At 38.6% G+C, this 26,412-nt stretch overlaps 2 protein-coding genes across 6 annotated transcripts in view; both read right to left on the bottom strand.

Annotated features, from left to right (window-relative positions):
• Positions 1-16,998, bottom strand: part of MCM10 (minichromosome maintenance 10 replication initiation factor) — a 33,641-nt gene extending 16,643 nt beyond the window's left edge. The window contains exons 1-9 of one of the 2 annotated variants that reach the window (XM_081120935.1): positions 16,956-16,998; positions 15,398-15,486; positions 11,923-12,261; positions 11,046-11,147; positions 10,765-10,905; positions 9,019-9,190; positions 7,008-7,173; positions 3,746-3,913; positions 2,378-2,494 (exon numbers count right to left, since the gene is read on the bottom strand). In XM_081120935.1, the coding sequence (XP_080977061.1) occupies positions 2,378-2,494; positions 3,746-3,913; positions 7,008-7,173; positions 9,019-9,190; positions 10,765-10,905; positions 11,046-11,147; positions 11,923-12,261; positions 15,398-15,404 (1,212 nt within the window). In that variant the 5' untranslated portion in view covers positions 15,405-15,486; positions 16,956-16,998. Of the gene's footprint in view, positions 1-2,377; positions 2,495-3,745; positions 3,914-7,007; positions 7,174-9,018; positions 9,191-10,764; positions 10,906-11,045; positions 11,148-11,922; positions 12,262-15,397; positions 15,487-16,854 lie in introns of both variants that reach the window. The other variant, XM_081120934.1, reaches the window with a different exon arrangement.
• Positions 16,999-19,655: 2,657 nt separating this feature from the next.
• OPTN (optineurin) overlaps positions 19,656-26,412 on the bottom strand; it is a 48,234-nt gene continuing 41,477 nt past the window's right edge. For 2 of the 4 annotated variants that reach the window (XM_081143769.1, XM_081143770.1), the window contains one exon: positions 19,656-23,381. In XM_081143769.1, the coding sequence (XP_080999895.1) occupies positions 23,254-23,381 (128 nt within the window). In that variant the 3' untranslated portion in view covers positions 19,656-23,253. The remainder of the gene's footprint in view (positions 23,382-26,412) is intronic. The other 2 variants (XM_081143771.1, XM_081143772.1) reach the window with 1 other exon arrangement.

Here is a 26,412-nt window from a genome sequence, read left to right as displayed (position 1 = left end):
CAAGTGAAAGAAGTCAGACACAAAAGGCCACATGTTGTATGACTCCTCTTATATCACATATCCAGAGCAGGCAAGTCCACAGAGACGGGAAGCAGGTTAGAGGTCACCAGGAGATGAAGGTGGGGGGATGAGGAGTGGTTTTTTGGGGTGATCAAAAAGTTTGGAAACTAGAGAGAGTGGGTGGTGGCACAACAGTGAATGTACTAAATAACACTGAAGTGTACATTTAAAATGGATAATTGTATGTTATGTGAATTTTACCTCAATAAAAATTAATAAAAAAATAAGACAAAATCAGCGTCTAGTGAGATTTTTCTATTTCTCTGGTTGACTCTTGGACAAATGCTACTCCTTCAGTGAAAGGAACAAAAGACAAACAGCATACTATTTTTCTATTGGGCGAGCCCTTAGATATGGTAACAATGAAATTCTAGCTCTTATGTAGAGAACTTCAGGTACTTCACTCTGAGACCTCTTTTTCCAACTACCTCCCTCCTATTTCCTGCTCACTAGTTCATCTGTGAGGCAGGAATGAGGGAAATAAAGAGATGAAACTAAAACCTGTCCTTTAATCCTTTCAAACAGCTCTAAGACGTACCACTTCGTACCCATTGGGACGGCTGTAATCAAAGACAGACAGTAACAAGTATTGGCTGGATGTGGAGAAACTGCAACCTGCACATATTGCTAGTGAGAATGTAAAAGCCACTATGGAAACCAGTCTGGCAGTTTCTTAAAATCCTAAACATAGAGTCACTATACAACCCAACAATTCCATTCCTAGTCTACACCCAAGGGAACTGAAAACATACATCTACACAGTAAAACTTGTACATGAACGTTTATAGCATTAAGTATAATAACCAAAAGGTAGAAACAACCCAAATGTCTTACTGATGAATACATGTGGTATGTCTATACAATGGGATTACTCAACAAAAAGGAATGAAGGGCTGATGAATGCTACACCATGAATGAAAATATTATGCCAAGAGACACAAAAGGCCACATATTATACAATTTCACTACATCAGAGATTTTCAACCGGTCTGCCATAAGAAACAGGTAATACCTGACTATTTAGTCAGGGGCACTGACTTTCCTTTAGATTGTAGAAAAGAAAAAAAAACAGTTGCGATAGCATGGATGGACCTGGAGAGTATTATGCTAAGTGAAATAAGCCAGTCAGAGAAAGACAAATACCATATGGTTTCACTCATATGTGGAATCTAATGAATACAATGAACTAACAAGCAGAACAGACACAGACTCATAGAGAGAGAGCAGGCTGACAGCTGTCTGGGGGTTGGGTGGGGAGAGGATGGGAGACTGGGGGTAGTGGTGGAGAGAATGAGCAAAAAAGAAAAAACTCATGGAAACAGACAACAATGTGGTGATTACCAGAGAGAAAGGGGAGGTAGAAGAGGGCATAGGCAGGATAGATGGTGATAGAAGGAAACTTGATTTGGGGTGGTGAACATACAATACAAAGATGATGTATTATAGAATCGTACCCCTGAAATCTATATTTTATTAATGTCACCCCAATGAATTCAATAAAAACAGAAAAAATAGAGGGAAAAAAAGGAAACAGTTAATAATAACGGTCAGATGTGAATGAATCAAAATTATACCTATTTTTTTTGTCAGATCAGCAAAAAATATATTTTTTGGTGTGTTGCAGAATTTTAGTAATTAGTTTTTGTGTGCCATGAGATGAAAAAGGTTGAAAATCGCTGTACTATGAAATGTCCGGAATAGGCAAATTCATAGATAGATTAGGGCTTACCAGGGGCTGGGTGAAGAAGGGAATGGGGAGTGGCTGCTAATTGGTACGGGTTTTTTGTGGGGGAAGTATTGAAAATGTTCTGAAATTACATAGTAATGAAGGTTTCACAACTCTGAATATATTAAAAATTATTAAATTGTACACTTTAAAAAAGTGAATTATATGGCAGGTGAATTATATCTCAATGAAGCTATTTTTTTAAAAAAAAGCTCTAAGAGAAGGTATAATAAAGTTATAGCATAGACTAAACTAAGGTTTTCAGTGTATCATAGTGTTTGATCTCTGGCACTACAAAGAATGAAAAGAATGGTTGGTGTAAGTTTAGAATTGAGGGTGAACTAAAATTCTGTCTTATACCTCCTAGTCAGCTGGCAATAAAAGATTATGTACTAAGAGCTTAAATCCTCCCCCTGCTCTCAGCTTTTCAAACTGGCAATTATTAACCACACATTCAATTTTCTCACTTTGATGCTTCCTGTTATGTAGGAAACTCAGTTCCAAAGTGGTCATTACTACTAAAGTACCTACAATTTATTTCTCTTAACTCCTTTCTTTAGCAGAAAACATCCTAACAAGGCTGAAACCAACCAAATTAACAGTCTGTGTACACGGTTCTCCATTCTTCTTCTTTGCTTTACAGGTTCCAAGGTCAAGAGCTTCACCCATAATTAAGATCTTTTGAGGATGATCAATAGATAAGCACACCTGTAGAAAAGAAGTGGAATGGGAGTTAAAAGCAGATGAAGATATGATCTTTTATCAGCTAGAATGGATAAAAGAATGGTTGGTGTGAGTTAAGAAGGCGGTCAATCTAAAAGAATTTGAAGCCAGTGCCCTATAAAACGGGTTTAGAAATGGGAGGTGTAGAAGACACACTTAGTTCTCTACCCAGTATCCATCCTCTTCTGTGTCTTTGCTATAAGAGTCTTGATTTTATTTGGGTTGGCAAATGCTAAGCATAAGGTAATGGATCCTGTTCCCAGTTTTCCCAGCATTCTTTATAGTTAGCAATGGTCATGTGATTATATTCTCACCAATGAGACTGAAGCTGGGGTTGGTAGTGAAGGTAGCTGGGGAAGCTTTTGCATTACCGATAAAAGCAGATAGAGAAGGTTGGCCCACTTCCTGCTTAGAACAAAGAGGTAATGGCAAGAGCTTCAAAGCCATCTTGTGACCAAGAAGAAAAGGTTGAGAGACTTGTAGACACTGGCCACCATAACACCACACTGTCTATGTCTAGGTTTTTTTTATTATATGAGAAAAACAAACCCCACTGTTTACTGTTAAGAAGAAAACTATAGTGAAGTTTTTCTGTTACTTGTAGCCAAACACATTGGAACCAACAGGTGAAGATTTGTCGCCATTTCTCTGGTGAAAACAAGGAATGAGAAAACTTTGTCTCACTCTTTCTGATAATAATAATCTGTCTACAACAAAGTATAAAGTGTAGCTTCTTGCTGGGTCAGATGAAGAAATGGTCCGTCCCATTCACACTGTATTTAGATTTACAATTTACTAGAGAATCAGTGAGTAGTACAGAAACTCTAATGATGCTTAAGATAAAAATTCACTTTGATTCTTAGTCGTAGCTACGGTTGTACTAACCGATGGAGCAAAGTCCTCTCAACTATAAAACCTTGCCTTCTCGATATACCCTGGAAATTTAGAAGAAGAGCTAAGAAGACCTGAGCCTAAAAGTTCAAAAAACTCCAGGAACCTTGGAACTAATTTGAAAAGATATAATGAAAGAAGTTGATACGAAACACTTTAGAGCAGGTGTAAATTCAGGATATTGGTGGATGAGGATGAACAAGCAAGCAGAAGCCCAGGTTAACGGCAGTATAAAAACATAAAAGCATGACTTATTACCTGAAAGTAGACCAATGCAAATCCTTCTGACAGAATTGGACTAAGTTGCAAAGGCCCTTTCCCCAATAATCACGGAAACAGTCTTACCTCCTCTGAACCATCCTTGGGCTTCATGGGGTTAGCATTGAGCAGCCCGATGACAGTACCCTGCTCAGTCTTCCAGAGTTCTTTGTGAACTTCTCCAAACAAGAACAACGACACATACCGCGTCAGGTCACGAAGATCATTCAGTCGCCAGATGCTAAATGTTTTCCCCTGGAACAAATATTTATTCTTAATTTTAATGATTTTGAATAATGGACAGTTACACTGTTTCCATTTATGGTTCAAGTGTTCTACTGTGGAAAAACAGAACAAACAAGCAAAAAAGTATAATCCACACTGAATATATAATCATCAGAACATCTGTTAATTGTAAATTAAACCTCTCTCCAGGCTTTAGTACTACCCTTCTCATTTTAGACGTGAAGGTGAAATTAAGGCAAGTTAGTAGCAAACTTGTTACTAGAGTCTCTAAGGTCTAAATAGTCAATGGGATAAAACTGCCTTTCTAATCTCTCTCTCTCTCTCTCTCTCTCTCTCTCTCTCTCTCTCTCTCTCTCTCACACACACACACACTCTCTCTCTCTGCCTCTCTCTCTCGCGCGCATACCATTTAGTAACTTACTGATATAAATCTAATTATATTATTACTATTAATGAGGTTTCAGCTCTATGATTCTAAATCTTTGCTTAGTTTAGAAGAAAAACAAAAGCATCATTTAAAGAAAACTAGTTGCATTTAACTGCAAAACTTCAGAAATATTATTAAATATCTGAAGAAATGCAACTAAAAATCCTGACCAATTACAATATGAACAACCTCCATATTTACAAATTTTTTTAAAAAAACAAACTCGCCCAGCTGGCATGGCTCAGCGGTTGAGCATTGGCCTAGGATCCAGGCGATCGTGGTTTGATTCCCAGTGAGGGCACATTCCCGGGTTGTGGGATTGAACCCCAGTGGGGGCCATGCAGGAGGCAGCTTATCATTGATGTTTCTATCTCCCTCTCTCTCCCTCTCCCTTCCTCTCTCTGAAATCAGTAAAGACATATTAAAAAACAAACAAACAAAGCCCCCAAAACCCCCAAACTAATTCAAATAATACTGAATCAAGCTCTTTCACAGAGGCATTCCAGAGTGGATATCGCTATAGGTTATGGTATGCTATTGCCTGGACTCAAGTATTGTAATTACCCTTCCATGGATTTGCAGAATGCCTTTGGAAGAGTTCATATAAAATTTCACACCTATTATTTCAATGTTACTATACCCAGTGGTGACGCAATTATAAGCTTAATATAAAAAAAAGACTTATTCACTTTTACCTAGACAGAACAGGGCTTAAGCAGGACTCAGAATCTAAAACTCACGCCAGTTGTCAGAGCTCATAAAAAAATCTAAAGTTGGCCAAGATCTAAATTAGAGAATGAAATCAGTATTGAGCATGATTAATCATAGTGTTTGAGCAATGGGAGGGACTTGCCACATATAAATGAAAGCCAGTTCCTTCATTTTACATATAAGGAGATGGAGGTTCTTAAAGAAAGAAGAAGGGCCACTCTAAGGACACAGCTAGTTAAAGGAAGAATGAGGCTTAGAACCTAGGTTTTCATTTTTTTTTAAATGTATCTTTATTGATTTTAGAGAGAGGAAAGGAGAGGGAGAGAGAGATAGAAACATCAATGATGAGAGAGTCATTGATTGGCTGTCTCCTGCATGCCCCCGACCGGGGACCGAGTCCGCAACCCGGGCATGTGCCCTGACCCAGAATCATAGCCTGGATCATAGGTCAACGCTCAACCGCTGAGCCACGCCCGGCCGGGCAGAACCCAGGTTTTCTGAATTGCCAGGCCAAAAAATAATTTTCCAGTTATGCCTCAGTCAATTGCAACTTTAAAACTTGTAAGATCTTTCACAATATCCATCAAATTAAATATATCACACTGTGTTGGCCAAGTTGGCAATTTCATAACTTCTGCGACTGACATCTTACATCTAGTAAGGCTCTCAAAGGATCTGTGAACTCAGCCTTTTTGATTACCTGCTCCAGTCCTCCACAAAAAGGACTATAGTACCAGGGGCAACCATGTGTCACCAACACAATGAATGACAAGTGAAATGCAGTAAAAGTTATGTGGGCAATGAAAAGCCCAATAAATATATACACCCAGATCTTCTTTAAGCAGAGCGTTCTTTACACATACCCCCTGGGATAGCAACCCAATGATGGTGGAGCAACTTGAGAACTTACTAGCAATTATTTCAAAATGAAATAATGATGGGCTCTGGGTAACAAATCAAGAGCATGAGTCCTCACCGCTAGTTTGTGATGAAGCAGCTAAGAAATCAATAAAATGCCAATGACACATCTGATAAGGAGTTAATTTCCAAAATATAGAAAGAACTTAAAAACGCAACACCAGGAAATCAAACAATCCAATTAAAAAAATGGGCAAAGGACCTGAATAGACACTTCTCCAAAAGGATATACAGATGGCCAATGGACATATGAAAAAACGCTCAGCGTTACTGTCACAGAGATTTAAATTAAAACTACAATGAAGTATCATCTCACATCTGTCAGAATGGCTACCATCAATAAATCAACAAGTGTTGGTAAGGATGTGGAGAAAAGGGAACCCTAGTACACTGCTGGTGGGAATGCAGACTGGTGCAGCCACTATAGAAAACGGTATGGAGGTTCCTCAAAAAATTAAAAAATGGAGCTGCCGTTTGACCCAGCAATCCCACTTCTGGGAACATATCCTAAGAATCCCAAAATACCAATCAGGAAGAATATATGTACCCCTATGTTCATAGCAGCACTATTTACAATTGCTAAGATCTGGAAACACCCAAGTGCCCATCAGTAGATGAGTGGATCAAAAAGCTGTGGGACATTTACACCAAGGAATACTAAGTGGCTGTAAAAAAGGATCTCTTACCACTTGCAACAGCATGGACAGATCTAGAGATTAACATGCTAAGGGAAATAAGCCAGTCAGAGAAAGATAAGTATCACATGATCTCACTTATATGTAGACTCTAATGAACAAAGTAAGATGAACAAAACAGACTCAGAGGCATGTATACATGGAACAGATTGACAGATCTCAGAGGGGAGGGGGTTGAGGGTGATGGGAAAAGATTAACCAAAGAACACATATGCATATATGCATAACTCATGGGCACAGAAAATAGTGTGGTGAAGGCAGAGTGGAAGGGGGCAAAGAAGGGGGAAAATGAGGAATATCTGTAATACTGTGAACAATTAAAAAAAAATAAGAAATCAATAAAATGGCTTACACTGCTACAGCTCTGCGGAGTGACTTTCTTCAATATAACCCCAAATGTCACCCAGTCTATTTCTTCCAGCTTCTCACTTGCCATCTTTTCCTTGAGCTGAGACAGTCTGATCAGTTTTCTACCAGTCATTTTCTTGTTCATTTCTGTGGAGGACACTCGAGGGCATCTGGGTCAAGAAACCAGCAATTAGTAGGCTATAGTCTAACAAGGAATTATCTGCCACTGTAGCAGGTTGGTTAAAAGAAGTGCTATAGGTAGAAATCTCTAAAGAACCTGTTTTCAGGGAAGTTTACTTATACAGTTCAGGCAGACATTTTTTACGGCAAATAAAAATATAATTTTTAAAGCTAGGTTTGTACTTCCTTGGATACAGAATTGAGCTTATATAGAAAATAAAAAGATCCTAAGTTCTTTAAATTCATATCAATTATAAGTTATAATATCCTTTAAAAATGTCTTTTGACTTTAATACAATATTATAAATTGATGTAAGTGAATAAGATATTTAAATTTCATCAGTTCTGCAAGAATCGCACTGGTTCTACTATTTCTTATCAGGTTTTTTTAAGCCAACATTTTCACATAATAAATAAAGGCTCTGACTCTAGCTTCAATTAATATATTCTTGTTCCTAATGACTGGCTAAAACCTGGTGAATCTGCAAACTGTTTTTCTCTAGTAAATATAAATATCTATTTGATCATACTATATATTCAAGGACAAAATAAAACACAAATAAACATGACTTTGACTCTTTCAGAAGTCTTCTGGAATAGAAAGTCCTAGAGCTAATTCTGAATAATGAATAATATTCAGGAGAAATTCTCTTCTTTGCCTGATTTCTGTGAGTTAATAGGCTAGTATCAGATTACTATCCTTTGGAGTATTTTTAGGTTCTGAGGTTCAGGTATAACAATTACAGGGACTCAAACAATACTGCAATCCCCTAAATTTGTAGGCCACTGAGAAGCTTTGGCTGAGTAGTTTCAACTTTATCTACCTCCATTCAATTCCCACGCGCATTACATTCGAATCAGCAACCTCTTTCATTATCTACCAGTTGTGTCAACTGGGAGCTGGTTGGGGCAGGCAGTATTGTCTCGGGAAGGACATATTTACCTTGAAAAAGAAGCTGATGCTCCTCAATGAGCTTTTATTGTATTTCATCCCTCAGACTCCATCTCAAACATAATTAAAACACTGAATTTTTTTTTTCAGTTTTGGAGTACTGAGTCTTCACAATACACGTCTACTGTATTACTCTATACACAGTACCATGCTGCAGAATGGCAGCTACTTGTTCTCCCCCTGCTTAATAATACAATTCAAGAGCTTGGCAGTTTTAGTTTAGATCGACGAGGTTTAGGTGTTCTAGAGGGGGTGCACTTGGCTACTCAGAAGGACTATACTAAGCAATCTGGTCTCAAAGTAAAGATTACCACTCTGCCCTGGGTTTCAAGAGAGTAATGATGGAGATGCAGTAGAGTAGCAATATAGAGAACAGGGGATTTTTAAAAGTCTAGGCTTTAACTGACTTGATCCTGGGATTTAATCCTATTTAACCGAATATCTTAGTTTTTCCACATAACAGATGCAAAGAATATAAATTTCCCTTAAAAGTTATTAGGATAAAAAGAGCACAGGTGTTTTCTTAACATCAATGACAAGATACTATTATCCTGGTTAAACTGTATATATCTTCATGTATTTAAAAATAGTCTCTATTACCGTTCCTATAAGTCAGTTTCTGATTAAATGTATCTGTCAATTTCATATATATATGTCTATATAATGTATATATAAACAAGCAAAAGTCTTCCTTAAACATTTCATATGCAAATGTACTGAGTCACACCCAGTGCTCAATGCCAAGTTTTGTCAAGCTCCAGAGCTATTGGTGTTATGGGGATCTGCTGTACAGACACTATTTCTAAAAGGCTCAGCCCTCAGGAAGGAGGACGAGGCACCTGGTGGGGCCTGTGAGCAGAGTGAGGGGCTGTCAGCTACTGACCTGAGCCTCAGGCCGGAGAAGGCTTCCACAGAGATGGGCTGAGCTGTGTCCCCAGAACTCCTGGGGGCCACTGCACCCTGATCTCTAGTCATCCCACTAGGTTTGTTTCCAGGAGTCATTCGGAGTGGTTGTGAAGGTGCACTTGTCATCCTTGAAGGTGAGCTTTTGGGCTCTAGAAAATTATAAAAATTAGGTGAAAAGAAAACCACACTGATACCTACATCTTTAATAGAATTGTTGCTTTTTTCACTCACAGATGAAATAACCAAATATTGGAGAACAAAGGAAGCCCATAAGATTCTTTCTGTACGACCCTCAAAATCTCTCTAATGATGGAAGTGTTTTATACTGGTGCTGTCCAATATGGTGGCCACTGATCATTTATAACTACTGTTTCTAAAGAAATGGATGTCTAATTTAATTTAATTTAATTTAACTTAATTTAAATAGTCACATGTGGCTAGTGGTTGCTATATTAGACTATACCACTTTAAAACACTGTTCCTCTGCAATGACATTTATTGAGTATTCACCATATATGAAACACTGTGGTCGATTCCATGAGGGAGTAAGAGCTCTCCTTCAGAATTCCATAATTAGCGGATATTTGTGCACAGATAAAATTCTACCTGAAAAAAATCCAAAGTTTGCTCCCCTTCTTTTCTTGTTTGTTTCATTTCATTTCAATCCATTCCATTTAATTTGTGGGGTGGGGGGTTTGGGGGGACCAGGGTATTCTACTGACATGGTTACTTTTCATATTTTAGAAGCATTGATATTGCTCCTGAAGGTCAGAAAGCTTGGGTATTTTCCTTAATAAAATATCACTCTCTCTTAAACCAGACTTTTACTTACCCTCAGAGAGATTTTGGATCATTGCTCTCAAGCAAGGGGCCACGGCAACCCTGAATTTTAAATCTCTAGAAATCATGTCCATGCCCCACCCTCTCAAAACCAAACTTTGGAAGTTACCTAATGAAACACCTTAGTAATGCCAAAGATTCTAAGGAGATGGATGCTATTCATAAGTAGATACATAAAATATAAATTTGTTGCCAAATAAAGGTGAACACTCAAGAGTCTACAACTATTCTCTACTATTGTGTGATATGCCAATGCTATTTGAAAGGGCCTTTTTAAACACACCTTGGTCAAAAAAGTGCTGCTTACTCTAAGCTATGTTATCTATATACCATTTTGTCTTCCGTCTTCCAAGGAATAATCACTTTGGGCAAACTGAGGCAATACAGCATAATCAACAGAGAAAGCTCATAAATCTTTTTCATTTTATTTTGTGTGTATATATATGCATGCTGAAATTGGCTTTTATTTGAATACTATTCCAGATTCCTGGCAGAGAAAACTTTTCTAAAGAATGGACCTTCTAATTTAATATAACCTAACTTCAAATAAAACCTGACCACTTTATAAGGGAATCTGTGCCTCAGTTTCACAACCCCAAAGACTAAACTTCTAGACTGCTAGCATGAGAACTCAATCCAGGGGTTATATTTACTATAGTTCAGATCAACTACAGGACTATAGAGTTAAAAAAAAAATCTCAACCCATTAAGTAGTACATACCTAACTCTCTACCTAAAAATTTTCTAGGCACTTTGAGGTGTAGAGAAAGAGAGCATATGGTTCCCATTTCCAGTGGGCAGATGAAAGACCCCTCCCATGAGAGTGCCCAAATATATTCTCAATAGAATCAATAGTGAGAAACCAGGAGGGCTTAGGTACTACCTGCAGGTGAAACTTTTGGTGTCCGAGCTACCCGCTTGGTTTTTGGTAGAGTAGGGACATCAAGCTCTGCAGAAAAGCATGTCGACTCCTGAATTCTCTGAACTTTCTTCTCCTTAAGAGGGGGGCGTGGAGACTTATCTACTTGATTAAAAGTAAAATAAATCAGTAAAGAAAGTTCAGAAAGAAGCTCAAAAGCAGTTTTACCAGGAATTGGATGCAGAGATAATGTTATAATTTCTTAAAAGAAATGTATACTATTCCTAGAATTACAGTCTGATTACCAGATGTATGTGGACGGGCTGGACTTGCAGGCTGTCTGATTGTTGCCATTTTTAGCTGTTCTTGTAAGGACTTCATTTGCTCTTGCAACTTCCTTAATTCATCTAGGGAAAGAAAATATTGACTTAAGAACCAAACCAGAAGAAATATTATACATGATGAAAGTGCTGGAATTATTTTTGGTGTCCTTCCATCTTCCCCCGAAACCCTGAGATCCGCAATATAATCACTTACTGAGAACTCACAACTAACTTTTGCACCCCAAAGGGGTCCCTATAGAGAAATAAACATTTTCAGTAATCAAGCTTCTAATACCAAAGCTAGTTATGAATTTGTACTACTGACAGGTATCACAGACACCTATCTACAGTTAAGTTTTTAGGAATCAAGACATCATTACATTTATTTCACAAATTGAATAACAAATGCTTGGTCCTGTATCAAAAGAAACTACCCACCACTGAATTTTATTATAATTTAAAAATATTAAGTGAAGATGCCAGGAATAAGGGCACTCCTCAAACCTTCTGTTCTGAAACAGTCTCCTGCTCAAATAGAATATGTAGTAGCTTTTACAGGTCTTATCTCTGGCTCCATTTGCATAAAAATCCTAAAGTAACATTTTTTGTAACGAGCATACAAAGTGTTCAAGTCACCCTGTGAAGGATCAACTATAGTTGGCTGTCCCTGATATATGTGTCACTGGCTGTCTGTCACTTTGTAGGGTAAAATGCTGGCCTTAGATGCTTGATGTATTAACTCAATTTTGTTTTTTTTACAAAGTCATTTATCTCCACCCTTGACTCAACAGCTATCTCGATGAAAACTGTCAGACTGGTGGTCTTCATCTAGTTTAGAGAAAGCAAGTAGTTAGGGCACCTTGCAACTCTTCATTAGTTTTTCCTTGACTCAGAGCAGGAGCAGAAGGAACTCTGTTTTCAGTTGACTGCAATACAGGAACGTCTTCATCTGATAAGTCCCCCATATCTCCAAAGAGAGTAGCCAAATTTTCCTTTTGGTCTTGAGTCTTTTCCACTTCACCATCATTAGCCTCCTCTGTGTAAGATTCACCGTCACCGTCAGCATCGAAGAGCTCATCAAATGTATCAGGTATACCATCACCCTGGGTCAAGGGGTGGCTCTCTTCTGAATTACAATCCAAGGCTGACTCATTCTCCTCCAGCAGTGCGGTCAGCAGAGACAATTCATCTTCCTCCACTAGGAGAACAAAGAAAACAGAGAAAATAAGCCTACCTGAGGAGAACTGCTAATGACAAGCATAGTTAATTAAAACATTCAACATTGACGAGGCAATTAAAATGCCTCTAAATTTTTCCTGGTATCATCACTAGTCTTATCTCCACCTTCTCTCTTCCCAAGTGCTTCTCAAGGGCTCTGGGCTAAGGAAGAAGGGGCCAGTATCTGCTCAGTAGCCACAGTGGGCCAGTCACTAGGCTAGATCTTTTTCCCTATGCTACATCAGCTAATGAGACAACTTCCTGCATACCGACTTCAACCCACAAGGGAGTAACTGAAAAACACACTAAACATATATTTAGGTCCTAGATGTATATATTCCCCCAGTTTTAAATTGAGCAATTGACAGGTACACACAATTTCATAAAAAGTACTCATATCCCATTTCCCAGAATTAGCCATGACTAACATTTTGTCAGGTTTGCTTTTGGCCTTTACATTAGTTTAAAACTAAAAAAAGCAAACAAAACTTACGCCAAATTTTATGCCAACTCCTTACCACTACACCTCCAGGCCCCACTGAGACTACTATCATAATTTTGGTATATTATTCTAGTCAATTTTTCATACTTTTACCACAAATATATAGATACAATCAATACATCATGTTTGGTTGTTTTAAAAATATTTATATAAATTATTTCACACTGTATGTATTACCTGTATCCTGTTTTCATGTGACATTGCATGTAAGATTAATCCAAATCAAAACATATACTTCTTTCAATCGCTGTTTAGTAGTCCACGGTAAGGATGTATCACATTTTTAAAATTCCCTTTCCAATAAAGAACATGAGCTATTTCCAGTATTTTCACACTGCAAACTATGCTATAATCATGTATACAGCTGGTCAGTGTGGCTCAGTTGGTTGGAGCATCGACCCATACACAGAAAGGTCTTGGTTCGATTTCCGATCAGGGAACATGCCCAGGTTACAGGTTCCATCCCTGGTCGGGGCACGTGCAGGAGGCAACTGATAGATGATTCTGTCTCTCATGGATGTTTCTCTCTCTCTCTCTCCCTTCCTTTCTCTCTAAAATCAGCAAAAAAAACCCACATATCCTCAGGTAAGGATTAAAAAGTATACATAAAGTGATACAAAAATTATACCTCACATCCAATTCAGTTCTAAAGGTGTATGGTAACCTAATAATAAACTGCTGACTATAGTAAAGTTATGCAGGTTAACTGGTGTCTTATTCTACTCCAAGAGTACATATTTTCCCTATATTCTTCTTAAAGCCAATTTTATCATTCATAATCCACTGTGAATATTTTCTATGAGCTTGTCTTTATACAATTTCTAAAATTTTAGGAATGTTGACCTTGACAAAATCTTAACCCTGATTAAAAACCCAACAGACTGCCTGCACCCCAACTGGTGAACTTTCCTAGAGAAAGACCCCTATACTGATTGGTTTAACTTTAAATATATACCAGCCAAGAACAAATAGGCATTCAAGTGCTTAAAAATCCCCACACTTCCATAACACATTGCTTTCCTATTCTCTAACCACTTCAGTCTCTTCTCAAATCTCTGACGCCTCTCCTCCCTCTTTACTCTTAGCTGATGATATCTCACCAAAAAAAAAAAAAAAAAAAGGAAGCAATCAGAGTTCATCTTTCATTACTAAACCTTAACATATATTCTCTGCTTTACCTATGATAATAGATGAGTGTCTAGTCCTATTTATGGCCAGTTCTTCCGTTTATTAACTGGATCCCATTCCTCTCAGCTCCCCAAGGACTTCAGCCTACAACCACCAGCTCTCCCCACCCCCATATCACCAGTTTTTCCATTTTCTGGAGCATTTCTCTCAGCACACAAACTCATTCCAGTGTCTCCTATCCTACCAACTACCAGATATTTTCCTACTTGTTTGTTATCTTGCTCTCCCTACTAAAATGTAAGCAGGAATGTTGTTTAACAGTATAATTCTAGCATCAGGAAAATTTTGATTTCATTTACACTGGATCAAATTTGGAGGCCATGCTAACCAAATGAGGTTTTATTAGATACAGTGATTTCTTAGGAAACACATATCCACTCACCACTTATTTTCATGACGTTCTCACAGCAAAAAATTATACTTTGTATAACACAAAGTACCCTGTAGGTAATTTGACGATTTCAGAAAACAGGAAACTATCATTATACTAAAGATGCAATCAATTTCATATAATATCACAGTGTGATGAATTTCAACATTTAATTTTTTTTTTAAAAAGGGCAATGTATAATCGACTTGGATTTAAAAAAAATACAATTTCAGACAATGAGCTCAATTACACAACCAGAAAAAGAATGTATTTTATTTGTTAGCATCTCTTCACAGCCAGCACAGTTTTGTGCTGCTCCCTGGCTAAGCTCTGCTAATTAGAGCAACATTTTTTTACTAAGTAAATATTTGAACACATTCCTGCAAAATGAACAAAACTAGAGAGAACTATAAGAATTTAAGACAGAGCTAGACTAAAATCACTTCAACAGATTTCTTTTTATTTATTTATCGATTGATTGATTTTTAGAGAGGGGTAGAGAGAGGAGAGGAGAGAGAAGAGAAACACTGATTTGTTGTTCCACCTATTTATGCACTCACTGGTTGATTCTTGTATGTGCTCCTGACCAGGGATCAAACTTGCAACCATGGTATATCAGGATGACACTCTAACCAACTGAGCTACACAGACTGGGCTCAACAGATTTCAATATTAAATGTGAACTCGGAGGCTGCCTGGGTTCAAATCCCTGCTCTAACAGTTTCACCTGTGACAAGTTACTAAACACTAGTCTTTCTGTTTATAAAATAGTTGCTATGAAGATTAAGTTAATATAATTAAGGATTTTAGAACAGTGCTTGGCACATTGCAAGTACATGCCAGCTATCATTATTATGAAAGACAGTGCCGCCAGGAGAAGAAATCCCACCTGATTAAAACAAGTAACATTCTGTGACTAAAGTGAACCACTCAGGCAACACTTGATGGTGGGGCAGCTATTTTCACTATTTTGCAAGTAGGATAAATAACAAAACCATAGGCAAAAGGGTGATTTTCTGAAAACAAAGACAAATTGAGAAAACTGCCAGGACTTACCTTCCATGTTGTCTAGGGAACAGTGGTCACAGTGAACTCTGGAGGAGGATCAGGTGCCAGGAGACGGCGGCAGTGACGCAATCTTGGCTCTGTGAAATCATCATTAGAGAAGTCACCCTTGATTCTCTCTTGTTCACACTGCATATTCAAAAAGTCCAGAATCTTAAAACTCCTAGGGGATCTAACCCCTAGATTTCATCCCGAATCTGACCATTTCTCACCCCCACTGCCAACATATCTTCCTCTTAGTATGGAAGCAGTTCCCCCTTTTTCTTTTTTTGCAAACTATGGTTATAGAAGCTCAGGTGAGGTACAGAAGAGTTGGTATACTACCAGATTACATGGATGAGACATAGTGTAAACAGTATTACTGTGCTATCTATTGGGGAACCTGCTGGATTGTAAGCTCCTTGAGGGGTTAGAAGGCAGAAAACTGTCTTCTATAACCAACCACTCTTTCCACCCAAACCCACGTCCTTTCCTACTCTCATATCTAAGGGCCATCTGACAAGTGCTATGGGTTCTATCCCCACAATAGTGCTCAAAACTTCTACCCCAACTTTACTGCCAAAAGCCTAGTCCAAGCCACCATCAGTCTTTTGCTCCGACTACTGCATTAGTGTCCTGTATTCGCCTCTTTGGCCCTCTGTAATCTAGTCTCCGTACAACAGCCACAGTAATCTTTTCTTTCCTTAGTAATCTTCCAGGAACACAAACCCTATAGTGGTATTATTCCTTTAATAAAAATTCTTTAATAGTCTTCCATTGCCCTTAGAACAAAATTTACAAAGCCTATAAGGCAATGGATGCTCTCTTGCTTACCTCTACGTCCTCATCTTTTCTGTGCGTCCACCCACCCAACTCTACCCCCAAGCCCGTCAGCAAGACGAGCCTGCAATCAGCCCCGGAACACAGGCTGCTCTCAGCGCTCAGGCTCCTGGGAAAGTTCTCCCCTCGCTCCCTCTCACCCTTCAGTCTCCAATTCACTACCCACTTTCCTAAGCCTTTCCAGCCCACCCTCTCAACTCACCCCTTTTCATAACTACTGCACTACCGTGTACTTGTTTATTATCCTCCTTAGATTGCAGGCATCACAGGGCAAAGGTAATGAGCGTTTGGAGCCCAGTACAAAAGCACGTAGTCAACAATTATGAGTTTTTGAAAAATGAATGAGAAGTCCAAACGGCATGCACCAGGCAAGCGTTTTAAAGGTTACTTTAAAAAAAGAAAACACTGGTCCCTTAAATAAACGGCACCTCACAATGAAGTTCAGAATTGCCGCGCAACTGCTCCGCCCCTGCACCCCTGGGTCGCGCCCGCCCGGCGCTCTCCCGCTGCCGCTGCCGCTGCCGCTGCCGCTGCCGCCGCCGCTGCCGCTGCCGCCGCCGCTGCCGCTGCCGCCGCCGCTGCCGCCGCCGCTTCCGCCTCGCCCACCCGAGCGCCCGGGGGCTCCGCACCTCTCGCTCCCGGGAGCTCTTTTCCTCTACCGGAGGCTCGCGTGGCGGCCCCTCGCTCCCGCCGCCCAGGGCCGCTCACACGACCAGACCCAGCTTCTCACCCAGCCGGTTCCGCGCCCCTTCCCTTTCTACAGCCAGACCCGCCAAAATTCCAACTTGACCCCACCCCGTCTCTGACGCTGACGCACGCCGGCTTGGGGTCACGCTGATTGGCTGCGTCAGAGCTCTAGGAGGAAACGACCCGGGGGAGGTGGCGCACAAAGATCCTTGCGTATAGCGATCTGATTGGCTCACGTGACCGGCGCCTTCTCGGTTGGGCGGCAAAGGTATTTCCGGTCGGCGACGTCCAGGCACCTCTAGGTAAACCAAAGGGCTTGGGCGCCCTCCTGCGCCGCGAAGTATATTCTCAGGCGGTATTTTCACACGAGGCCAAAACTCAATTCCTAACACTCTCCAAGACTATGCCATCCAACCCTGAGCCTCATTTTCACTTAATATTTGTCTCAGGTATAGACGGTGTTGGACAACGATGTGATACATATTTTAGGAATTTACAGCCTAATTAGGTAGATGTGATATATGTGTAATTAACGTAAGACAACTACTACTGAGTACCGATCTTGCTGGAGATGAGGCAACAAAGGAGACGGGCGAGAAACATTCAAATACGTAGGTAAGACGAATTGTGTGGACGATGATGAATACTCCAGGTCGATTTTTTTTTCTGTAGGAAGTAAAAAGACCGCGTTTGAGCAGGTGGGGGAGGAAGGCAGATGTCTAGAGAAAAGGTGTGGCTCCGTGCTTGGACTCTGGAGTTAAAAGACTGCAAGATTTTTAACTGCCACATGCTAACTGGGCAGCCTTGGGTGAATTACTTAACTTCCCAGAGCCCCAATTGACTCCTCTGCAAAATGGATAGTCATAGCTGCTTTATAGGGCATTGAGGATCGAGAAAACCTTGAAAATACACATAGTGCCCAGCACATGTAAACATTAACTGTGTATTAACTTATATTCTTACTACTTTATAAGGCACTGCGTAGGGAGATGAAGCTAACAAAGATCGGTCCTCAGGAACTGAATGTACCAGAAACTGGAGGCAAAGCAGCACATTAGAAAATTGCCATAGTCCCAGACTGTAAGAGTTGGAGGGAAGGGTCAATAGGAAACATGATGAAGGAAAACCCATCTGCTTTGGTAACTGACCAAAGGAAAGTTACCTTTGGCAGAAAAAGGAGAAGACAGTGGCCATGTTGGCAATACCTGGCAAAAACTGGCCGAATTATAGAAGTGGACCAGAAGTCTAAAGGAAGAGCTTGCTTTGGACAGGGGAAGAGGTAAGTCCAGGCTGAGGGATGCTCTGGAGACTTCAGCAGGTGCCTTTAGATTTGTGATTGAAGCCAGGGGGTCACATCAGGGCTTCCAGCATAGGGTTCAGGATGTGGCTTAGTGAATGCAATTGAGTTCTCTCGCGATGTAGAAGCAGAATATCTGAGTATGTTTACCTGGTTAATGTACCAGATGCATATCAATTCTTCCATCCTTAGGCCCAGCAGGAGGCAATGCTATTCAAAATCAGAAAATCAGAACTTCTACTGGCAGAAACTGCCAGTTTCCACAGCCCCACCCCTCCACACCCCCTTGTAGAAATCTTTTTATGTTTGCCTTCACATCTTCCAAGCTGTACGGTGCAGAACTCTAGAGTCTCATCCCAAACTTGAATTTGCCCAACAAACTGGACGGAGACCCTGTACTGAGAAACTGTTATCCTTGACCAGAGGCAGCCCTCTACTTAGAGAATGGCCCTGATGAGAAAGGGGAAAACCCAAGCTTCTTAATTTTCATAACAGAATATTGTCGTTGCTGCCGAGATAAATGTCTACTGCTTTTCAGCCAATCTAGAGGCTACTTTAAACAGCGCAGTATGATGTTTCCCAAAAGGAAGCTGATAAAAAAATGCTATCCTTGGTGGTTTCAATTAACTCATTAGAATGTTCAACACATTTCTTCTTGGTTGTGCTGGGTTAATAAGTACAATATATATTTTACACATGTGAAATACCTACCCATGATTATGGCTCCATATATTTAAAGGACAGAATTACTACATAAATCTCTCAGCTCATTGATAGTTCCTGAATACTTTTTTGTATTATACTTCACATCTTTGCAATTACTTAGCTAGAAAAAAACAACACTTAAATTACTCAGCAATGACAAATTTTTCATAGCAAGCGTATATAAAGTTATTTCAATAATTCTTTTATATACTTTTATTGATTTCAGAGAGAAGAAGGGAGAGGGAGAGAAACATCAACGATGAGAGTGAGTCATTGATGGGCTGCCTCCTGTGCACCCCCTGCTGGGGACTGATCCCGCAACCCAGGCATGTACCCTGACAAGGAATTGAACCGTGATCTCCTGGATCATAGGTCAGTGCTCATATGCTGAGCCATGCCGGTGGGCTCAATAATTTTTTAAATGACAAACTATGTAAGTCAAAGGATGACAAAGATTGTTAAATTATTTCTACTTTTTATTTGCTTTTCATAGCAAAGCAGTTTGGGTACCTTTTGTTCCACTGAAATATTTGAATATCAGTTCATATACTTGATTTCTGATGATGGCATAATAATTTTGACATTTCATTAAAGGCAATTTCAAGTTAGCCCTTTTATTATGGGTAAAATGGAAGTGTTAGCCAATCTTCACATGAATCTTGATTTTATGATGCACACTTTGCATTTTATGTGTATTCATATTAAATAATTTATAGTTCAAAGTTATTTTTCTCATTTTTTAGAAAATAATACTTTATTTTTTTAGAGCAGTTATAGGATTACAGAAAAATTGAGTGGAAAGTACAGGAGTTCTCACATAGCCCCTTCAACACATAATTTCCCGTATTATTAACATCTTGCATTAGTATGGGACATTTATTACAATTGATACATTATTACAATATTGATTACAATATTTATACATTATTAACTAAAGTTCATAGTTTACATCAGGGTTCACTCTTTACATTATACGTTCATGCAGAGTTTAACTGCCCCAAAACTCCTTTGTGTTCTTACCTATTCTTCCCTCTTCCCTAACCCCCAACTCCTGGCAACCACTAATCCTTTTACTATCTCTGTAGTTTTGCCTTTTGCAGAATGTCATATAGCTGTAATCATACAGTATGTAGCCTTTTCAGATTGGCTTCTTTCACTTAGCAATATGCATTTAAGGTTCCTCCTTAAACTATGCCTTTTCGTGGTTTGAGAGCTCATTCTTTTCTAGCACTGAATAACATTCCATTGTCTGAAAGTACCACAGTTTGTTTATCCATTTACCTACTGAAAGGCATCCTGGTTGCTTTCAAGTTTTGGCAATTATGAGTAAAGCTATTACAAAACATTCATATGCAGGTTTTATGTGGAAATAAATTTTCAGTTCAATTGGGTAAATGCCACGGATTGCATGCCTGGTTTTGCAAGAAACTGCCAAACTCTCTTCCAAAGTACTATTTTGCATTTCCACCAGCAATAAATGAGAGTTCCTGTTGTTCCATATTCTTGTCAGCATTTGGTATTATTATTGTTTTGGATTTTAGCCATTTAATGTGTGGTGGTATCTCATTTTAATTTGCAATTCCCTAATGATATATGATGTTGAGCATCTTTTCATATGCTTATTTGTCATCTATATATTTCCTTTGGTAAGGTTTACCTGCTATTTTTTGCCCATTTTTAAATTGGGTTGTTTTATCACTGTTGAGTCTTGAGAGTTCTTTGTATATTTTGGATACTAGTTCATCAGATATCTGTTTTGTAAAGATCTATTCCCAGTCTGTGGCTTGAGTTTTTGTGGAAGGTGTAAGGTCTGTGTCTAGATTTAGGTGGTTTTTTATTTTTATTTTGCATATGGATGTTGTTGTGCCAGCACCATTTGTTAAAAATACTATCCTTTCTCCATCAAATTGCTTTTTCTCCTCTGTCAAAGACCAGTGGACTCTCTGGGTATATTTCTGGGTTCTCTATTCTGTTCTTTGATATATTTGTCTGTTCTTTCATCAATACCATGCTGTCTTGATTACTGAAGCTTTATAGTAATTCTAGAAGTCTGGTAGTGTCCTCCAATTTTATTCTCCTGCAATATTGTGTTGGTCATTCTGAATCTTTTGCTTCTCTATAAATTTTAGAATCAGTTTGTTCCACAAAATAACTCGTTGGGATTTTGATTGGGATCATGTGGAATCTATAGATCAGGGTGGGAAGAACTGACATCTTGACAATACTGAGTCTCTATACATGAATGTGAAATATCTTTACACTTATTTAGTTCTTTGAGTTCTTTCATCAGATCTTGTACATACTTTATTAGATTTATACCTATTTCATTTTTTGGTGCTAATGTAAATGTTATTGTGCTTTTTAAATTCAAGTTCCGATTGTTCACTGCTGGTGATACTAGTAATTTGTGTCTTCTATTTTCAGTTAACCTGGCTAGCGGTTTACCAATTTTATTGATCATTTCAAAGAACCAGCTTTTGGCTTTACTGATTTTTTTCTATTAATTTCCTGGTTTCAATTTAATTGATTTCTGCTCTAATTTTTATTACTTATTTTCTTCTGCTTATTTTGTATTTAATTTGCCATTCTTTTTCTCGTTTCTTAAAGTAGAAGCTTAGATTATTGATTATTGATTTTCTATATGTGCATTCAACGCTATAGATTTCCTGCTAAGCACTGCTTTTGCTTCACCCCCCAAATTTTGATGTTATATTTTCATTTTTATTTGTTTAGATTATTTTAAAATTTCTCTTAAGACTTCTTTAACCCATGTACTATTTACAGGTGTGTTGTATAATCTCCAGGTGTTTAGAGGATTTCTAGGTATCTCAGAGTTGTGACCAGCTTAATAGTTTTACTTGAACAAAGTAAAATAATATCCCCCAAAACTTAAATGTAAAACTATTTGGTTTGCTTTTCTATTTAGGATAATATAGAAATCTATTTTCTCCAGTATAAAATAGTAAGGAAAAGGGTTAAACTAGAAGCCTTAAACAAGAAATTAAAAGTAAAATTTTCATAGTTAATTTTAGAAATATCTTTAACACACATTCTCCCTGGGCTGAAATGAGAAAATCCTTTAATCTAAATTACTGTTGAATTTGTACAGTGTGTTCTCTTGGCATGAAGACACAATTAACTATTTTGATTCCTGTTTGATCCCATATGTTTGTATATATGTGTGTATTAAATCAAGTTCGTCTAGGAAAGATTCTCATGACAAACAGAAGATATATTTTAATTTTCTCTTAAATGTTTTAGGTTCTAGATACATAGGTCATTGTTTACTTTTATGGCTGGCCTAGTATTAGCTAATAACTATAGGTTCACAAAATATGGCACATCCCTATCTTTTTACCTCTTTAGCAAGAACAATATCTAATTCAGACAATACATACTGGTCTCTAGTAAAGGGATTTGCTCATATTCATAGAATTAATAAAACAGATCTGAATTAAGTGATAAGCTTATATATGAAGCTGAATCCAGAAAATGCATCCTATGAAAGTAGCCAATGTGAACAGTTCATAAGCAAAATGTTATTTTGCAATAACTTTTTGTGATTATGATTATGTACCTGATCTAGGAAGAAAACGAATAAATGGTGGTTCTCTTTAGACATGAATAAACTTTCCATTATGTGGGTACGAGCCCACATACCTGCAGCACAATGAAAGAACAAAGATAACTTTTTTGTACTGTGGTTATATGAAATCCAGTGAACTTAATGTATCTACTTCATCTATGCCAAAAGTTCTTCCTTTGTCCTGATGACCAAGTAAAAGCTCACAGTGCTCATATGAAAAAAGCCATATCATAACTTTGGTACATTACTGTGGCTGCAATAAAACTACAACATACACATATATACACAACCCCAAATAGGTTTGTCTTAAATGGATGAAGAAAAATAACAATATATCTTATTTCACAAATACTTCGGAGACATTTTTCTTGGAGAAATCTGTGACCACTTCATTTTTCCTGCCTCCCTAAAAGGTACCTAAAGTTTATCAGCGATACTTCCATCTAATTACATTTACTATGTCCCATGATGCCACATGCTCATTAACCACATGAACAGTTCAGTGCTCACATAAACTGAACATTTAAAAACATGAATCTATTATCAGATGAATGATGTGTTAAGCATTCTATTTTATGAGTTTATGGAAATCCACAAAAAAATGTCCTACATGGAACGTATTGATTTTTTCTCCTAAAACAAACACAATGAACCAAAATATTTGAGTGAAAACAAGTAACACAAAAGTAATAATTCTTGGAGGAAAGAAATCTGACATTTACCAGCAGTCTGGGGGAGGCAAAATGTCAACACTTAAATGATGCAGTCCATGACATGAATCTGTAATGTATCTATGTCGGGCAGAACTTCTCCACATTTGGGGCAAGAATGAATTGGTATATTTTGCTGCAGCTGTTGCCGCCAGTTCCTATCCTCAGCTCCTGGGAATAAGCATTAAATGAAATGTTATTCCATTCCTTCCGTGTTACAAGTAGTCTTGTTTAATGGATTTTAATAACAGATGGTTAATTTTAACATCAGTTAAACACTGTAATCTATACCTAGTAGGAAGTGAATCCAGGTCATTTTTGTCTTTTACTGAAGTAATCTAATCTACACACACAGAGAAAATCTCCAAAAGTAGGACCTGCTTCCCTACTGTTTTAAGATTTAGGCTCTATTCTAGTTCTAGGTACATGAAAATGCATGGTTTTATTTCTAGATACTGAGTAATACATGTTCTAGCAAAAACTGGAATGTTGGAGAGAAGACACAGATGAGGATATGAGCTAAAGAGGAGAGATGTGGAGAGATTGATGAGCACGGCATGGAGAGGCGGTACCTAGGACACACGCATCTCCTTAGAAGCACAGACAGTAATTGTGTTCATTCAGCAGATATTTTGGAGTACCCTGTAGATGGAAGAGAGGTATACAGGCATGATGGGGGTGTCAGACAAGAAAAGTGACAGCATGGCATGTGAGGGAAGTGCCATGGCTATGTCATGTACAAGGCAGTTTAGTGGGAGGACAGAGAAAGGCACCTGGCTCAGACTGCTCTGTGCAGACAGGCCCCTGGATGATGTAGATTCCACTTGAGAGGAGGCTTAAGAATGAATAAGGGTTACCTAGGCAAAGTAAGTGAGGAGGAAAAATTGAAGAATGAGTCTGTCATTTCCCCCAATTTTGGAGTTGGACTGAGGTTCAAGTCTAAATCAAAGAATGCTTGAGATGAGCCTTGACTCTATCTAGGTAAGTCCCACATGTTCAAACTGATCAGTGCTGGAAATGACTTCTGGCTCCCAGGGCATCTCCTTGATCAGACCTTTCTGGACAAATGCAAACCATTTTGGTTTTGTAGTTTCCACTCAGGTCTCCACACTTTCATTCAACCCCCCCATATGTTTGTTTGTTTTTTGGAGGATGACAGTGGAGGTAACCTATAACATGGTTATTTGCATCTGAGCATATGACTTGAATTGAAAAACAAGTGAGACTATTATAGATAGTTTGTGTTCGGCAAACTTTAGAAGTACCCTTGAATAGAAATATTGACAGGCATGATTTCTAAAGCAGGGAGCTTTCTTTCTTTCCCCCTTTTTTTATTGAATTTATTGGGGTGACACGGGTCAACAAAATCATATAGGTGCACAACTCCACAACACATCATCTGTACACCACACTGTGTGTCTGCCAGCCCAAGTCAAGTCTCTCTCCCTCACCATTTATCCCCCACCCCATACTCTCCTCCACCTCTCCCACCCCTCCTGACATCCTCACACTGCCATCCCTGAAGCAGGGAGCTTTCTAATGGTTTCATTGTTCTACATCAGGGGTCAGTAAACTTTTTCTGTAAAGGGCCAGAGAGTAAATACAGGGTGGGGCAAAGGTAGGTTTACAGTTGTTTGTATGGAAAATAATACAATAATTAATAAATAATATAAGAATAAATTCTATGTTTAATGTACTCACAACTGTAAACCTACTTTTGCCCCATGCTGTATTTTAGGCTTTGCAGGTCATAAAATTTCTGTCACAACTACTCAACTCTGCCGCTATAGCATGAAAGTAGCCATAGACGATAGGTCAACAAAAGGGCATGACTATGTTCCAATAAAACTTTCTATATAAAAACAGGGCAGCTTTGGCCTGTGAGCTGCAGTTCGCCAAACCCTGCTCTAGAGGACAACCAGCCAACTATCAGGGACTGTTAACTTTTCATTTTAAGCTCCAATGCATCAATCTCTGCCTTTCTTCTTGTCCTGGTCTAGGTTTATAGACTCAGACTTGGGATGATGGGTTCCCTCTACCTCCTGGCTCTTCACTATAAAATAAGCTCAGTCAGTTTTTAGTATTAACACATTGCACTCATTTTTTGCCTTTGCCCTTTCATTCTCATACTGTACTTATCTAAATCCTAGTTTCAAGGTCAAGCTTAAAGTCACATCTTTTTAAAGCCTATCTCAACTTGCCTGGCCCTTAATGATCATCCTTTCTTCTTTAGTAGTATTATTTCTATTACTTAAGTATTAGCTTGTATTATTATTATTATTTTTAAATATATCTTTATTGATTTCAGAGAGAGGAAAGGAGAGGGGGAGAGAGAGACAGAAACATCAACGATGAGTCATTGATCGGCTGCAGCCCGCAACCCGGGCATGTGCCCTGACCGGGAATCGAACCCCTATTGCCTGGATCCTAGGTCGATGCTCAACCGCTGAGCCACGCCCGGCCGGGCTGTATTAATTCATCTTTGTATGTGCACATCCTGTCTCTCCAACTAGACCATAAGTCCTCAACGGATCTGACCATGACTTATGCCCATTTGTTTCCTTGTGCTCATCCAGGTGATCTAAACCAGATTAGACACTTAGATGGCTGCTGCTGCTGATGAAATATACTGAGAGGGCTCCTGTTTAAGGCAGCTTTGTTAGGAAATGAAAAAAAAATCTTAAGATAGTCTCTGGAATATTGTTTTTTTATAAGACAAAAATCGCTTATTAAGAATAAATTTGCATTTTGTGACGATTTTTAGATTATAAATACAAGCCAAAGAGTGTTTGACAAATTCTTTTTCTTTTTAATGTAAATCGGCATTTGCCTTATATAGTTACGATGAATGAAAATCTTCCCTTAAGAAATCCAGGTGCAAGAGATTGCCCTTTTTGACTCAAGACAATTGTGTACGTAGTTCTAGATATGAGGTATATTGGTGTTCCTAGGATATTTAAAATCAGATTAGAGAAAATGCATAGTAGTGTTTAAGTGGGTAGATGCAGCTTTCAGAGAAGAACATAGCTTTACCTACTGATGCTAAAAATGCCAGAGGCTCTTATTTATGTCAGTTCACACACTGCCTGTGTCCCATGAATACTGTTTATTTGTACCCTGAATTACTTCCTCTAATATTTACTTTAGCCTATTTTTTTTCTGTAAAAGAACTTTGGTGGTGGTGGTGGTGGTGGAGGTAGTT

The sequence above is a fragment of the Miniopterus schreibersii genome (genome assembly GCF_964146895.1).
Source record: "Miniopterus schreibersii genome assembly, chromosome: 1".
Taxonomy (NCBI): Eukaryota; Metazoa; Chordata; class Mammalia; order Chiroptera; family Miniopteridae; genus Miniopterus; species Miniopterus schreibersii.
Note: the sequence above shows the minus strand (reverse complement) of the source record. Positions and strands in the feature narration are given on the sequence as shown.